Source organism: Thermobia domestica, chromosome 13 (assembly GCF_964235325.1).
Source record: "Thermobia domestica chromosome 13, izTheDome1.hap1.1, whole genome shotgun sequence".
NCBI lineage: Eukaryota > Metazoa > Arthropoda > Insecta > Zygentoma > Lepismatidae > Thermobia > Thermobia domestica.
The window spans coordinates 138,296,275-138,312,797 of NC_137466.1; the positions used below are offsets into that span (position 1 = coordinate 138,296,275).

Consider the following 16,523-nt stretch of genomic DNA (forward strand, 5'->3'; position numbering starts at 1 on the left):
TAGAAAAAAAAACATTTTTGATTCCAACATCACCTAGAGATGAGACAGAAGATATATATTGGAACTTCAAATATGAAGAGAAAGACAAAGATCACTACTTATTTATCATATTGAAACACGTGCTTCTTACCTGAAAACGATAATGATGATAATGTCTCTGAAACCTGTTTTTAGATCAACGAGACTTTACAAGTAATAGATAGATTTCAGGACGTAATAGTAAGACAATATTGTGTTAATTTCGCCCCCTTCTGACTCTCAATTCTTCATTCTGGATTCGTTGTAAGTCCTTTTTTTTTTAAAATACATATGTCCACTTTTTACTTGAACGTGGTTAGACACGAATATATTAATCGTGCACCTAGTAATACTCTGCTGTTTGTTTGGGTAAATATATTTTTAAAAGACTACTTAATGTTAAGGATTCAAGAATTGATATTCTGTAACCAGAAAATATAAAACTTTAGCAAACACCGCTGCACATTATACCGTGCAAAACATTTCACGTCCGTCATTCTGCATATTCTATGTTGAATAATTGTAAGTGGATGGTGCATTTTTATTCTCTGTTCTAAAATGTTGCTATCCTGTTTGAGTGAAATGGTTCCGAAGACGTGTGAATAGCAGTTGGATTTTCTCCTTCCCCAAATCTCTTCGCAGTAGAGTTTTTTTCAAACTTCGTGCAAATGAACTAAATATCATGTATCAAAGATTCATATATATATATATATATATATATATATATATATATATATATATATATATATATATATATATATATATATATATATTAGTATCACCAGCCTTTCTATCCAGTGATTCAAAAAACGCTTCTCTCTCTCTTTCCTTGCGTCCATCACATTGAACATCTCTCTTCTCACCCTTGCATGTTGAGATTTCTATTTTTGTACATATGAATGCAGTATTTATTGACTTATATCTGGGGAACACGATGGTTCAATCGTAGAGCGCTTATCTCTGGTGCGTGATATAAGTCAATAAATATAAGTATAAGTGTAATATACAATAAATATAAATATAAGTCTCTGCTGAGCCCCGCTAAGTAAGTTTGTGGTAGACAATATCATGCCCGTGCGTCTTCTCAGGATACTTTCGTCTCCTCCTACATTTTCATGCCATGAATTATTCCATCATACTTCATCGGTCTCCCTTAGCCTACACGGCATGATCGTGGGACAATAAAGATTTTGTTTCATTTCATTTTGACTGTTCTATATATCGAAAAGTCCACACACATCGAGAAGCTTTCTCCCTATACACATTGGAATAGCCTACTTTCTTTCTCTGTGTCTCCCATGTTTAATTCATATAGATGGTTGAAACATTATCAAGCAATTTTGAAGTAAAACATGTTAATGGAATATACCAGATATATCCACGGAGAAAGCCATGTAATGTTTTGTCAAAATTCATTTAAAATATTTGCATAGAATTTGTCTCTTTGTCGGGATAACAATTGAATCATAAACTTCACAATCGAAAATTCTTCCCAATATAATCATCAAGTGGTGATCAAAATTTTAAATACAATATTATGTTAACCCGAGGATGAGCTCAGACGAATGAAGTGCTCAGACGCAACCATATCCCTAGCCTAACTCTATGTATCACAAAGCTCTGGTGCAAGCAGAAAGGAAGCACGTATTTATTCAACAACCCACTTACCATTTTCTACTATTGACGCTATTGGACATTTTGGAGGTGTAATAACGGAATAGTCAGTAGTTTATAAGAATCGTATCTTTGAACAGTAATTATTCAAATCGGTTAAACCATTTCGAAGATTACTTTGAAACTGCAATAACACGAACTTAAAAATATTATCCTCATAATATAATATGAGACTAACAACATAAATTTCGCTAACTATTAAACTTACCAGAAACAACTTTGTTTAAGTATTCCATTTCCTGTACCACACCTTGATATGTGAGTTTGCCATCATATTTCTCCAGTACTTTATCAATTTCAGTTTGCAATCGTTTCTGGATATCAGGATTAATGGCCAATTCATATAGAGCAAAACTCAGCAAGGTTGATGATGTTTCGAATCCCCCAACGAAAAATATAAACGCTTGTGCAACAAGATCGTCAAATGATAAATCTGAAATATTATTAGTGTTAATTATTAATAAAATGTAAACCATTGAGATTGCAAATAAAAATATTATACAAGATTTTTAAGAAGTTATAAATTTAGGATAAATATCCTCCTAGAAATAGACATATTGTCCCTTATTGTGTGCTTCTGGTGCACATGGTGCTGGGCTTTATTCGTGACGAGGATACTCCTCATAAATACAAACATAAACATTGGTTCGGATTACATTTTTGATTCCGTCTCATATAGAATCACTACTCAGAAGAAATGTAGAACTTCAGTCAACTAAACAAGAAAACAATTCGAATATATTCTTTAAAATTTGTACTCCAGTGTTTGTTTAAGGCACCTACGATTGTACACCATAATTAAAGTACTTTTCATTTAAAATTTAATAGAATGAAGTGCAATTTATATTTCAAATCAATTATTACTAAAATCTAGCATTTATATCGAAACAAATTATGAAACTCACTTTCAATATATGTAGTATAGTACTTTCTATATGGGACAATATCAAAGGACTGAATATGAATAGTTCGATCTTATGAAGTGTTAACCGCAGTTTTTTCAAAAGAAAAGTATGTGACATTCTCACTCTTTAGTTCTTTGAAACCTTTTGTTCATGTAATTCATTGATTCACAAATTTAATTGAAAATTTAACTTAAATATATGGACGAAATTCAGCCACTTATATTAGTCGACATGGAAGAGTAAAACTGCACTTTTATGTGGGTAGGTGTGTATGATTAAATGATTTTCATAAAAAAAAAAATTCAATTCTGATTTCTTAAAAAATAAACGAAGCGTGTATACTTTGCGGCTACACTGATCAATATTTTCTGGGGTTGAAATCGGTTAAGGTCGAAGCGCTAAATTCAACCCCACACAATATTTCGGAACTTAATAGTCTTACAAAGGATATGTAAGTAATATAAATATCTAATTGAATCAACGAACAAACATTCACTATTAAATTAAATAGCAATTCATTTGATCCTTACCCATGTTAATATCTTCTTTTGGAAGGAAACCATTCTGAGTTTCGGACTCGTCTTCATCATCTTCAACATGGCCAACATTCTTCAGTTTGAGTAACAAGTCAACAAAATCGTTCCTGGTAACGTTGTTATTTTCACGATAATCCATATTCTCCTTTATAATCCTTCTCATAAAATCTCCGGCTTTCGGAGGTGTGAAAGTAAAACGGATCAATTTGGCCAACTTTGGAAATGATATTGCTAACGAAATCTTCAAGCCTTCAATGAAACTGGGTGGTTTTGTCACTTCTCTGCCCACTTTCCTAAATTCGTTGTCTGGATCCTCAATGGAGTTTATGTGAATTCCAAAAGCACACGAAGCTATAGCATCTGTTGTGTATCGCCCCATTATATCTTTCACTTCTATTGATTCACCTGTTGATGCATACTTCTCAAGATATTTCTTTAGATTGTCTCCGCATTCAGTGACAAGATGAAACATCTTCTTCATTTTGCCCGACGTAAAAGTTGGAGTAAGCTTTATGCGCATATGTCTCCAACGTAATCCCTGCAAAGCAAATAAATTCTTCGCTTGCAAAGGATCAACTTCCTCATCCACAAAAGTTTGATGGTTTTGAAAATGATGAAAATCTTTCGTTGTAATGGATTTGATTAATTCTGGATCATTAATTACCAATACAGAATTCTGAAGTAAATACATTCCTGCAAACCTGTGATGTTTCATTTCATTGTAAAAATGCCGGAAAAATTCAGCAAAACTTTTCCGTTGTAATGTAGCATCTTTCATGTTCCCAAATATTAAAGATGGTTTCATGTAAGGCACTCCTTTTCTTTCCCAGTAACTAAGATTGTAACTGATATAATAGTAAATAGCTGCAATCAAACTCACAAACAATGCTATTGCATAAGGCAACCAATCATACGGGATACCAACAAACGCCATATTGAGCGAGTTGTATTTCAGTTTTGTCTGGTAATTAGAATGAATAAACACTTTTTACCTGTAATTAAAAAAAAAAAAAAGAATTAGAGTGGAAGAAGAATTGATGATTACACAGTTTCTCTATTGTATATTCATGATAACTTTTAAACAACAACAATAGAGTGTTTGAAGGACAATCCCACTTTAATTAATGCAGTTACTTAATTGTTGTATTAATATACTTGAGAATTTTAAATGCTTGCAGTCGATCTGTTGTTTGCAAGTATATAAAGCCTCTCTACATAACGAAACTTAAAAATATACTTAAGTAACAAACAACTTTGCAATCTATATATGTTGAGGATTACAAATGATTTTTACTCCATTAACATGGAATATATTAGAGTGGACATAGACAACATCGTGTTCTCTTGACTAACCTATTCACTTGTCTTCTTATATCTTACATTTGTCAGGGATGTTCCTTTAAGCCGATGTCATTTTCTTGATTAATATGTTTAATATTCACATGATTTCATTATTTTACTTAGGTTAATATATCAGTGGAATAATAGTTAGTAATTATTCTCGGTAGAAATGCAACCTTAGTTTCTCTCTCTCTCTCTCTCTCTCTCTCTGTTTTCTTTCTTTCTTTCTTTCAGGGTTGGCATATAAGAGAGAATATAAGTTCCTACGAACGTATATTTTCTATCTCCAGCAGCCAGTTAAGAAATTTATTAGATTATTCTCCCTTGTTCTGTCGCTGTACCAAATACGATATTATTCGGGCTGTAAGCATGGTCATGGCCATGGTGTTATCTAAATTTTTTATATTTTTCACTGAAAAAAGTTTGAACGAAAGTAGCAGCCAAAAAATACAGCGAAATTTTATACAGTTTTGGAAATAATCATAATAGAAGTAGGTTCTTTAATATTTACGCCATACTTTTGAAGATGCAACACTTAGATTTTGTAACAGTTACCTGGTTGACGATAGCAATTGAAAAAAAAAATTAGATTTACACGTGATCGAATACTAGCCACTTTATTGAATTCAATCTATAGATTACTGTAAAATTTTCCTTTTATGGTAAGAATTATACATTGACATAACCAAAGGGAGATCTTGATGAATAATTATGTACTATCCGGTGCAACATAGTAATGTTCAATGAGTTTGGCTTCTAACAAAATTTTGAAAATTCTCCCTATCAGAGGACGTACGATAGTGGTTAGCGTTCTTCATTTCGCAGGAATGAAGGTCGCCGATTCAAATACCGCAGACCAAATAACGGGATAATATATTTAAATATCTATCATTTTTGCTGAACGTCCATCCATTTCATTTCCCACTGTCATTATTCGTGATTTAAAAAAAAAAAAAAAAAAAGAATTACAATGTAACTGGCCGCGTATTTTGTCTTTCAAGTTTAGTTAAAGAAATACAGTGCATTGTAACCATTTATAATTCAAAATCTTCCCGAGGATGCTATCAACATTTCGTATTGAGTAGCGTTAAGTAGCTTCAACTTTTATCAAATACAAAGATTGCTCGTACTGACATACAACTCATGCAACTTTTAAGTGTATTGGTGACAATCTACTGTGAAAAAATCATAGGTAAAACATCGGGTTTTCACATTTCTAGACTATAAAACCAGAACAACTTATGGAAATTTACTATATTTACAGTTATACATTTGCTTCGTGCTGAAGTATGAGAATTAATGAAATAACAAGTCAACATCCATCAGAAGTGACTGATACAGAGCAGACTATTCCCATCATTGGGTACTGATGACTAATAAAAGCAGGATTTTTTTTTAAAATATCGCACTAACGATACTAACTTATGTTCTGGAGGGAAACGTAGTTCCAACAAATTTGTTGAGGAACGGATGTAAATCCTGGCTGTCTGGGAGCTCTGGTGAAGCAGCAAGCTGGACTCTTACGTAGGTCTCTGGATTATGATATTGTTGAAGTATATTGTGCAATAATTTTCGTATCGGTAGACGTTGATAAATGTTTCTCATTGTGTTCGTGTAATCACTTTATAGTTTTTCACTATGAAACATGTAGCACTAAAGCAGTGTTTATGATCTAAAAATTGTGTTAACTAGTACTGACCACGGGAGTCGAGAAATTTCTCGTCTCGCCTCGTCTCGAATTTGAACATGAATGTCTCGTCTCGTTTTCGAGACGAAAATCAATACAAGACCTTGTGGGAAGACTAGTGGCAATCATTCACTAAAGGGTATAGGTACAACACGTTAAATTAAATATGATTTCCTATTTTCATTGCAAAACCTAAAATATATCATTTAAACATCAACTTCTAAAAGAGTATCCAGCAATTATAACTGTATCGTAAATAAACAAATAGAAAAGTAATATGAGTGGATTATTTTTAAATGTTATCATTGAAACAATAAAAGATATTTGTGATGTGAAAATTGGATTTAGTGTTTGGAATACGCGTGACACGGATGTACTGTCAGCCATACTAGAGCCAGGTGGCATTGTGTTACTACTTCTTCCTCATGGTTCTGACCAAAAATATCAGCAAAAATCGAGAAACTCAGTGGTCAACACCACAATGCAAAAAAGAAGCTCATGCAACAATCAATAGGAAACTGGATTAATCACGAAACAAAGTATAAAATCTACTTAACTTATGAAATCCAGCTTCAAAAGAAAAGGAAGGTACTTGCCTAAAGACCGTATTAACGAGTAAGGAGAATAATGAATAAAAGAGAAACACAAGATTCTAGCATCATAAAAGAGAGGACGTGGTTCAAGTACTGATGAGCAAATGCAAGACCAAGACCAAGATCCGGGTGGTCTTGGTCTTGCACATCCAGTCTTGGTCTTGGTCTTGCACTGGAATCCTTGGTCTTGGTCTTGCACATTCAGTCTTGGTCTTGACCTTGGTCTTCTTGCAACAATTTTGTAAGTCTTGCTTTTAAGAAATCTTACGCTTTTCATAGGTAAATTTTACTCTAGATATAAGAGATAATAAATTCTACAATGTGCCAGTAGTTGCAGAAATACAATGTATGTTCTAAAGATAATATAGTTCACCTTCGTGTAAGTATGATGATAGTGTACAACATAAGTGACGATCTATATTTTTAATGGGTGCCCAGGCTTTACTACTTATAAAATAAATCAGAACGTTTCGTAATCTTTTTTACACTTTTAACACATCCAATACTCCACTTGTTCAAAACTGGGGAGGCTGCACTTAAGACGTATAAAAGAAAATCAAGACGGCACAGATTACTAAAATATCATGAATTGCAAAATTATTTTTACACTCTAAAAGCGTCAGATTTGTTTCGTTTTCAAGTTTGATTAGCTAACTTTGCACTGAATAAACTTCCAATTCAATATTGAGATTTTGTTTTACTGATTCCAATATGTACTCTATGGGGCAGAAATATGGACATTACGCAAAAGCGATGAAAAAAAAATGGAGACTTTTGAAACACGGACATGGAGAAAAAAAAGAAGAAGAGAATTGGCTGAGTGAACGGAAAACGAACGAGAAGGTGTTAGAAATAGTAGTAGTAGAGGAGAAATAAAATTTTTAGATGTAATTAAGAGGAGGAAGAGGGACTGGTTGGGATACTGGCTGAGGAAGAAATGTATTATGAGGGACATGCTAGAGTGTATGAGGAAGGAAAGAGAGGGAGGGGCGAAGGAGACTGTAGTTGAAGGAAGGTATTAAAACAGAAATTTGCTACGTCAAGATGAAGAAATTAGCCGAGAAAACCGTACATCGAAGGTTCTCAGTTGTAGTAAGCGACCTGCCAATAATAGCAGAATAGCTATGATGATGATGATGATGATGATGATGATAATAATATGTTTAACAATATTGGCCAAAAAACGAGAGAGAGAAATAAAATAATATTGATTATAATCAAACCATGTTTAAAGAAATCTGTAATATTTCGAGTTTGCTGCTGCTTTAATGGAAATAGTTTCTGCGCTTCGTTCTTATGCACTCATAAAAGATGTTTCTTCAGTCCTGAAGTGTTTCTGTTTTCCATTTTAATTGCCACTTTATTCTTCGATTTTTTGCATAGTTTGCATAACCCATAGGGATGCTCCCCACTTCCCGCAACAACTTCGAAGTACGCATGACATTTACTTTTTGCACTCCCAACTTGCGTTTTTGTTTTTGGAAATTTCTTCTTACTGGACGTTTGTTGCGTTTCGTCAGCAAACTGCCTGAGGCAAAGCAACTGAAGGGTGAAAAACAAATCCCTCTTTTGCTATATTTATCCCAGGACGAACCGACAAACTTTACCAGCTCGAAGGTGGTCAAAGTGTAATGATCACCTAGGATCAGGATAATATACACTGGGAGAATGAAAAAAATATAAACACTTTAATTTTAATATTAAGCTAAATAAACTTTTTTTTTGTTTTTATTTAACAAGTTAACAAAAAAAAACTGTTGGAAAAGTTTCCGTGGCTGCATTAAGACACGGAACATAAGCTAAGAATTAACTTTCCAAGTAAAATTTAGTTATAGAAAGTAGTTCGTGACCTAAAAAACCAAGAACAGCAAGCAGTATTTAAACTTCGGGTTTTGAGGTCACGAAGGGTCGTTTTTGGAGGGTAGGCCAAAACAATTCTAAGCGACATAGCCCAAGGCTTATCTTATGCCTGGCGTATTACTTCAAATCACTTTGCTAATATAATAATCTTTATAAGTCAAACAAAATTATATTATTTAATTAAACTCTGTTAAACTAACTTTCATAACACAAAATTTAACCCTGGCAAATAAGCAGTAGTAACAAACAAATTCCCTTTTATTGTATGTATAGCTTATATAAATAAACAATCATCATCATTATATGTTTTCTCTCTTATTCCATTTTGCAATTCTTAAATAAGGTTAACAAAAGATTGTAAAAACTAGTCGCATTATATTAGCAAAAATTCACCAAATAATTTATAAAATAATTGTCCTTATTTATAATAAAGTTGCAGGGGCTTATCGCCCAGCCTCGTTAGGAAGAAGCATATACTATTTATTACATTACAAATAGCATACCATACAAAAAAAATCATAAATCACACTTTATCACTATATTACCACACCAACACTAATAATAATAATCATATTCTAAAACAAAAACCATTGTCATGTTCTAAAAGGTTTAAGCTTACTCCAGATAACACACATCTGTAGAATAGTTGAGTTGAGTTGATTTTGAGTTTAAAGTCCGGTTCAGCAGCGAGGCTATATGAGACGTGGACCTATTGATTAGCGTGGAATCCGAACCACATGAGCTCTCTCCGGATACACCTATAAAATTGTGTCTGATTTCCCGATTAGTAATCCTCATTGTTTAAAAACGCAGGAATGCATCGTAATCCGGCAGCAATAACACATTTTTTTTTTTGTGTGCAACAAGCTCTGATTAGAATGACACCTGTGTGACTTGAAAACGAGTAGTAACTACAGGAAACGCGAACAACCGATTCAGAAAACGACATACTGTAGCTATATGCTACAGGAGCAGATCGACTCACAAGGATTACATAAACTACTGGAAACACATTCACTCCAGCGACATTTTCACTGAAGTCAAGAAATTCAAGTGAAAGATTGAAAGATGTAATGATTTTTCCCTTTTTTATATTCTATAAAAGAATTCAAGTAGTACTGGTACTTGTGCAAGACTCTTGAGCAAGAGTCTTGGTCTTGGTCTTGGTCTTGCACCTTTTAATCTTGGTCTTGGTCTTTCACCTTTTGGTCTTGGTCTTCGTCTTGCATCGGGATTCCTGGTCTTGGTCTTGCATGCAAGACTCTTGCAAAAACTGCAAGACCAAAACTCTTGCGCTCATCACTAGGTTCAAGTCTCAGCCCTTTCTCACAACTATATAATGAATAAAATCGCGAAGAAACGCTAACATTTTTATTCTCTTTTTGACGTAATTCAAATTTTTGTCCAAAGAAAATCCTGTCCACTCATTTCTCTCTGTATATTTTTATCTATAGACAGAATAAAAATTCTAACAACTGTAATATTAATTTTTTTTCTTACAGTTGTATGAATATGGTATTTAAAACGTAAATGGGTGCCCGGTTTTCTCTCTTTTTTAAGTAGTCTATAGATAACAATTAGACTATGAAATGCAGGAAGGAAACATAACATTACGAGATCCTTTAAAGTAAATATGCAGTTCATATGAAAATGTGCTTAAAATATCTTTGTGAATATAGGAGTGAGAACCAAACATTGGTTGTATTACGTTCTGCTATTGTTTTTCAACTAGTTTTGCCTAATATCGTTATTTTATTATATTATATTCTGTATTGCCATTTTGTCCTACTGGCAGTCCATGATCTACCTGTGTTGAAGAGAATTGAAGTGCTTCTGATTCATGGACACTCTGGCAGGTCACCAAATTTCTTCTACTGGGATATTGTAAAATAAATAAATAATTTATCAACAAGTGCAAATACTCGTGAAAACATAACGGAGAGAATCAGAAATGCTTGCGCCCAAATTGCTGCATACACATTTTTTAAGTTCTACAATCATTCGAAGACCATATCAACAAATGCACGGAAGTTTGAGGTAGTCAATTTGAGCAATCACTAGAAACTGAGAAGCAAAGGAAAATAACGAAAATAAGCATTCTTGAGATAACGTACAGAAAACAGACTCTGTCATATCAACTTTTGATGATGAAAAAAAACTTGAGTCTTTCTATTAAAAGAAAGGAACTTAACTACTTCTTGCTGAAAACAGCAACATGTTTTCATGAAAATAGTGTCATGAAAAGTTTAAGATAAAAGGTTGTTATTGTTTATAGCAGATTTATTCAGAAATGAAACTGAGATCTCTCAATTGGTGAAATGAAACCAAAGTGACACTAGTTTTCACTGATAACAATCAAGATCTCTCAATTGGTGAAAGGAAACCAAAGTGAAACTAGTTTTCACTGATAACAATTATCAATCGCAAATCGGAAAAAAGATTTCAAATAAAATTCACTTTTCAACATAGAATCTGAATCTGCAAGAAAAAATGGAATCCTATCTAAGTTTTCGAGGTTTATCAGAGGTATGTTCATTTAAAACATTTTTTCATTCGATGCTTATTTCTCCAGACATTTTGTAGTCTCTAGTTTAACAACTTACCCCGTATAATATTATAGTTCTGTGCTATATTTTCTCTTCAGACATAATTCAGTCTATATCTTTGAAACAATTGATTCTACGGGAAATGCTAAGGGGGGAGGGCAAGGAAATTTTTCATGTAAAATTTTATAAACTACAATTTTTTTCACAATCATTTTTCTCAAAAGATAGATAATTTTCGAGATACTTGCACAATACTAGAGTTTCCTTCTTTTACTTCCTTAAAAAAAAAAAAAAAAAAAAAGGAGCATAGCTCAAATTAAGATGGTTCTCGCAATATGCCGATGGCAACCACATAAAAGTCTCCACACAAATACAACTTGGTCAAAAATTTATCGATTTTTTGTCTTATTTTTCTGGGCTATGTAAAAATGACTTTCGATGCTAACACGCTTCATCTGGCTGGCTTATGGTTTGTAATACTACGAAACTGATTTTTAATTAATAAAATATTTCACTTACAATTTTATTGACGGGGTTAAATCATTGACGTAACATAATAATAATAATAATAATAATAATAATAATAATAATAATAATAATAATAATAATAATAATAATAATAATAATAATAATGAGAAGAAAAAGAAGCTTTTTTCTTCTCAGAAACAAAACGCATATCAGAAATACATTATTGTTATAATGCTGTTTCAATTCGAATAACTTCATTATTCGAATATTCGAATAATGGATTCCTTGAATATTTATATTCGAATATTCGAATAAAATTCGCTTTTCGAATAATTGTTCAAATATTGAAGACGAATATTTGAAGATGAGAAGTAAAATTATTCCAATAATTATTGGACAAAAGAATATACGAATAATTATTGGACAAACGAATATTCGAATAATTATTGGACAAACGAATAATCGAATAACTATTGGAGAAACGAATATATGAATAGTTATTGGACAAACGTATATTCGAATAGTTCTTGGACAAACGAATAATCGAACAATTATTGGAGAAACGAATAATCAATAATTATTATTGGATAAACGAATAATCGAATAATTTTTGGACAAACGAATATTCGAATAATTATTGGACAAACGAACATTCCAAGTTATTGAACAAACGAATATTCGAATAATTATTGGGCAAATGTATATTCGAATAATTATTGGACAAACGAATTATCGAATAATTATTAGACAAACGAATAATTATTTGATAAGCGAATATTGAATAATTATTGGACAAACGAATATTCGAACAGTTATTGGACAAACGAGTAATCGAGTAATTATTGGACAAACGAATAATCGAATAATTATTGGACAAACGAATAATTAATTATTGGACAAACGAATATTTGAATAGTTATTGGACAAACGTATATTTGAATAGTTATTGGACAAACGAATAATCGAACAATTATTGGACAAACGAATAATAAATAATTATCGGACAAGCGAATATTCGAATAATTATTGGACGAATGAATAATCGAATAATTATTAGACAAACAAATATTTGAATAGTTATTGGACAAATGAATATTCGAATAATTATTGGGCAAATGTATATTTGAATAATTATTGGACAAGCGAATATTCGAATATTATTGGACAAACGAACAGTCGACTCATTTTAACAGCATACTTTATGATTGCTTGCGAAAGAAAAGAGTCAGAAACTAAACAAGTGAAATACATGGCATTCGCTGCTATGTATTGATAGTTTTATCTCATATAACATACTAACCAATCTGTTATTCCAGTCTTGAAATCGATATAAACAGAAATATTTATTTCGTAAATACAAACATTTAAAAAAAAAGCTAGTGATATTGCATTTTGTAGAAAACTTCAGGAAGAAAATAGATGACAGTGTTGAGTACCGCCAGAAAAGAATAATAACTTAACAATAGTAATGACTATATATTAGTGAACTACAATTGAGAGCAAATGAATTAATGGCATGCCTCACCTGTATTTTCAAAAACAGTCACAACTCTGAAAGAATTCTTGAACTACAGTGACTTCTGCAGTTCTGTCAAGTTACTATATCTCTGGCACAATAATAAACATTTTCTTTTCTTATAAAAACACATTCATTCACACTTCCAAGAACTACTCCCTTTCCGCAGCCAAGTTAACAGCTCTTATGATAACACTTTCTTGGCTAGCCTTGAGTATTGCGTCACATGTACGAAAGATAATGATTTGCAGTTTTTTTCTTTCTTGTTATTTTTTCAAATCCTTTTGATGTTTGGTCAATTTCTATTGTTTGTTTTTCTTAGCAGTGAAACCAACTGTTACATACTTGTATGATGGACTTGATTTCCTGGCGTATGGTGGATGAGTGGTACATCCGCCATCTGTGGTACTAGGGATCGCTATTTCGATCACTAGTCATGTTAGTTTGTGGTGGATAACATTTTGTCTGTGGGTTTTCAAGGATTTCTCCCAAGCTCCCTCTAGGCTAAGGGGTTTACCATACGAGCCTCTGGTGTAGGAGACCTCAGTTCGATTCCCGGCGGGAGATTATATGATTTGAATTCCACTATAACCCTACAGTGCATGATTTTTTGTATTTAAGTGAAATAATATACAGGTATATAATAAGACACTTATAATTAATATCCGAATAGAAAAGTGTCCTAAAATAATTTTTCGTGCTAAAATACAAAAACACTTTGTATCATTTATGATACATTATGCATCAACAGTTCATGTTCCTCTCTCATACAAAATCAAATTTTAGCATATGTAAAAACAATTAAGAAACTTACTTCATGAACTTGGAATTTTTGCAACTTCGAAACTAATTATTCTTTGTCCTTCAGAGTAGACGACTCATAAACTCACATTCGCTAAGCACGCACACGACTTCTTTCTCTCTGTACTGAAGCAACATTTTTCTGACATCTACCGGATATATAGTGAACTATGTGCTCAGGAGAAATATCAGATATGATACAATATGTATTTGTGATACAGCTCACGACCTGAACACTAATACTAGCCATAATTTATTTTGTATCAAATATGATACAATATGCATTGTAGGGTTAAACTGTAAGTCCACGTTTCGTATAGCCTCGCTGCTGAAAGAGACACTAAACTGAAAGTAAAATCAGTCACATCAAATCAAGCTTTTCTTCCGTTTCCTCTCACATTCTCAGTCCATCCATAATCATTGACTTCCATTAATCATTAATTTCTTTTGATGTTGCCCACGAGATGACGTTTCGTAAATGTTTTAGAAGTCTTGTCTCGTTGGTATTCTCGAAAAATACTGCTCGTCTCGATTCTCAGAAAGCTTTCTCCTATCATCTCGAATTTTCTCATCTTGTTTCGTAAATTTCTGCTTTGTTCTTTGTAATTTCATCTAGAATTTATCAGAATCCTTCCACGCCACGAGAGGTCCAGAAAGAGTATGATATAATAATTTTCAAATAATATTTACTATTTTTTATATTCTTTAATCATTTGCATCCTTTTAATGTAAATAGATGTAGTAGATAAGTGATAGAGGTTGAAACTGGAAATTGTTAATTTTAACCACTTCCGGTTTGAATAGATTGTTAAGGAACGAGATTGAACCTACTCTTGAGAAGCTGAATAGATTTTGAAATACTACATCTCGATATATCTCAACTTTTTTGCTCTACGGAAATCAGTATTGAAACAGGAAGTAACACTAAAATTCAACCATTTCTGGTTTTAATAGATTGTTGCGGGTTATGATGGTATGTTCTCTTTATACCCTGAATAGAATGCAAAAAACATCTTGCTGCTATCTATTATCTTTTTTGTTCTATGGCGATAAATGTTGAAACCGGAAGCGGTTAATTTTAACCACTTACGGATTCAATAGACGGTTAAGGAAGGAGACAAAGCCTACTTTTCGAAACCTGAATCGGTTGGAAAAAGGTGCATCCCGATATCTGTTACCGTTTTTGCTCTACGGAAATCAGTATTGAAATTGGAAGTAATAGTAAATTATAAGAACTTCCAGTTTTGATAAATTGTTGCAGGTTGTGACGATATATTCTCTTGACACTGCAGAAAACTACTTACCGCGATCTAATATCCTTTTCTTCTATGAAGATAAATGTTGAAACCAGAAATGGTCTATTTTAACCACTTCCGGTTTGAATAGAAGTTTCACGAGGCAGATGGAACCTATTCTTGGAAAATTCAATCAAGTACAAAAAAACGTATCTCGATTAGGGATGGCCACATTTTCCGGATAAACGGAAAACGGAAAATATTTTTTTCCGGAAACCGGAAAATTGAAAACGAAAGACGGAAAATTTTCCGAAAAATCGGAAGACGAAAAATTTTCTGGGTAAACAAAACCGGAAAATTTTCCGGAAAATCGGAAGACAGAAAATTTTCCGGAAAACGGAAGACGAAAATTTTTTCCGGAAAAACGGAAACGGAAAATTTTCCGGAAAATCGGAAACGGAAAATTTTCCGGAAAACGGAAGACGGAAAATTTTCCGGAAAAACGGAAAATGTTATTTCCGGAAACGGAAAACTCTTTTTCCGTAAATGGCCATCCCTAATCTCGATATCCCTTACCGTTTTCACTCTATGAAAATCAGTATTGAGACCGGAAGTAGTATAAATGTTTAACTATCTCTGGCTTTCGTAGTATTCGATATAGTTATGGTACACTGGCTTGGGACTCTGAATCGTTTGCAAAAAACAGCTTCTCGCTATCCATTTTCGTTTCATGACGATAAACGTTGAAACCGGAAATCACTAATTTGAACCACTTCCAATTCGAATACAAATTTAACGAGGGAAATGGAACCTATTCTTGGGACGCTGAATCGATTGCAAAAGACCACATTTCGATATATCTTATCATTTTTACCTATACCTATTAAGAGACAGACAGACGAACACTCTTAACTGATATCTATTGTTTTCTTTTCGTAATCTATTTCTTTACATGTAATGTTTTTATAATGTTTATGTTCTTTTTTTGTGAAGAACTAAGTAGAATTATTATTATTATTATTATTATTATTAGTAGTAGTAGTAGTAGTAGTAGTAGTAGTAATTATTATTATTATTATTATTATTATTATTATTATTATTATTATTATTATTATTATTATTATTATTATTATTATTATTATTATTATTATTATTCCTGTTGGCAAGTTCTAGAACTAATGAGGGTGTTTTCTTCTTCTTCTTCTGTCATAGATTCGGGTCTGGAAATGTTCCTTTCAAGTTTCTCGATCTTTAGCTTTTCTTTTAAGTTCCAATATTTTCTTCTGTTTTTGAAATCGTAGAATTATGGGAAATAAAATGCAACAAACTAAATAAATATCATA

At 32.5% G+C, this 16,523-nt stretch overlaps 2 protein-coding genes across 5 annotated transcripts in view; one reads left to right on the forward strand and one right to left on the reverse strand.

The window, feature by feature from the left end:
- Nucleotides 1–16,523, reverse strand: part of LOC145668569 (cytochrome P450 6k1-like) — a 92,073-nt gene that overhangs the window by 75,327 nt on the left and 223 nt on the right. The window contains exons 1-3 of one of the 4 annotated variants that reach the window (XM_081736563.1): nucleotides 13,154–13,323; nucleotides 3,128–4,125; nucleotides 1,901–2,125 (exon numbers count right to left, since the gene is read on the reverse strand). The exons of 1 other annotated variant lie outside the window; for it this stretch is intronic. In XM_081736563.1, coding sequence (XP_081592689.1) covers nucleotides 1,901–2,125; nucleotides 3,128–4,067 — 1,165 coding nt within the window. In that variant the 5' untranslated portion in view covers nucleotides 4,068–4,125; nucleotides 13,154–13,323. Of the gene's footprint in view, nucleotides 1–1,900; nucleotides 2,126–3,127; nucleotides 4,126–13,153; nucleotides 13,327–16,523 lie in introns of those variants that run through there. 2 more of the 4 variants (XM_081736564.1, XM_081736565.1) reach the window with 2 other exon arrangements.
- Nucleotides 1–16,523, forward strand: part of LOC145668568 (cytochrome P450 6k1-like) — a 94,411-nt gene that overhangs the window by 42,694 nt on the left and 35,194 nt on the right. The gene's annotated exons all lie outside the window — the stretch shown is intronic.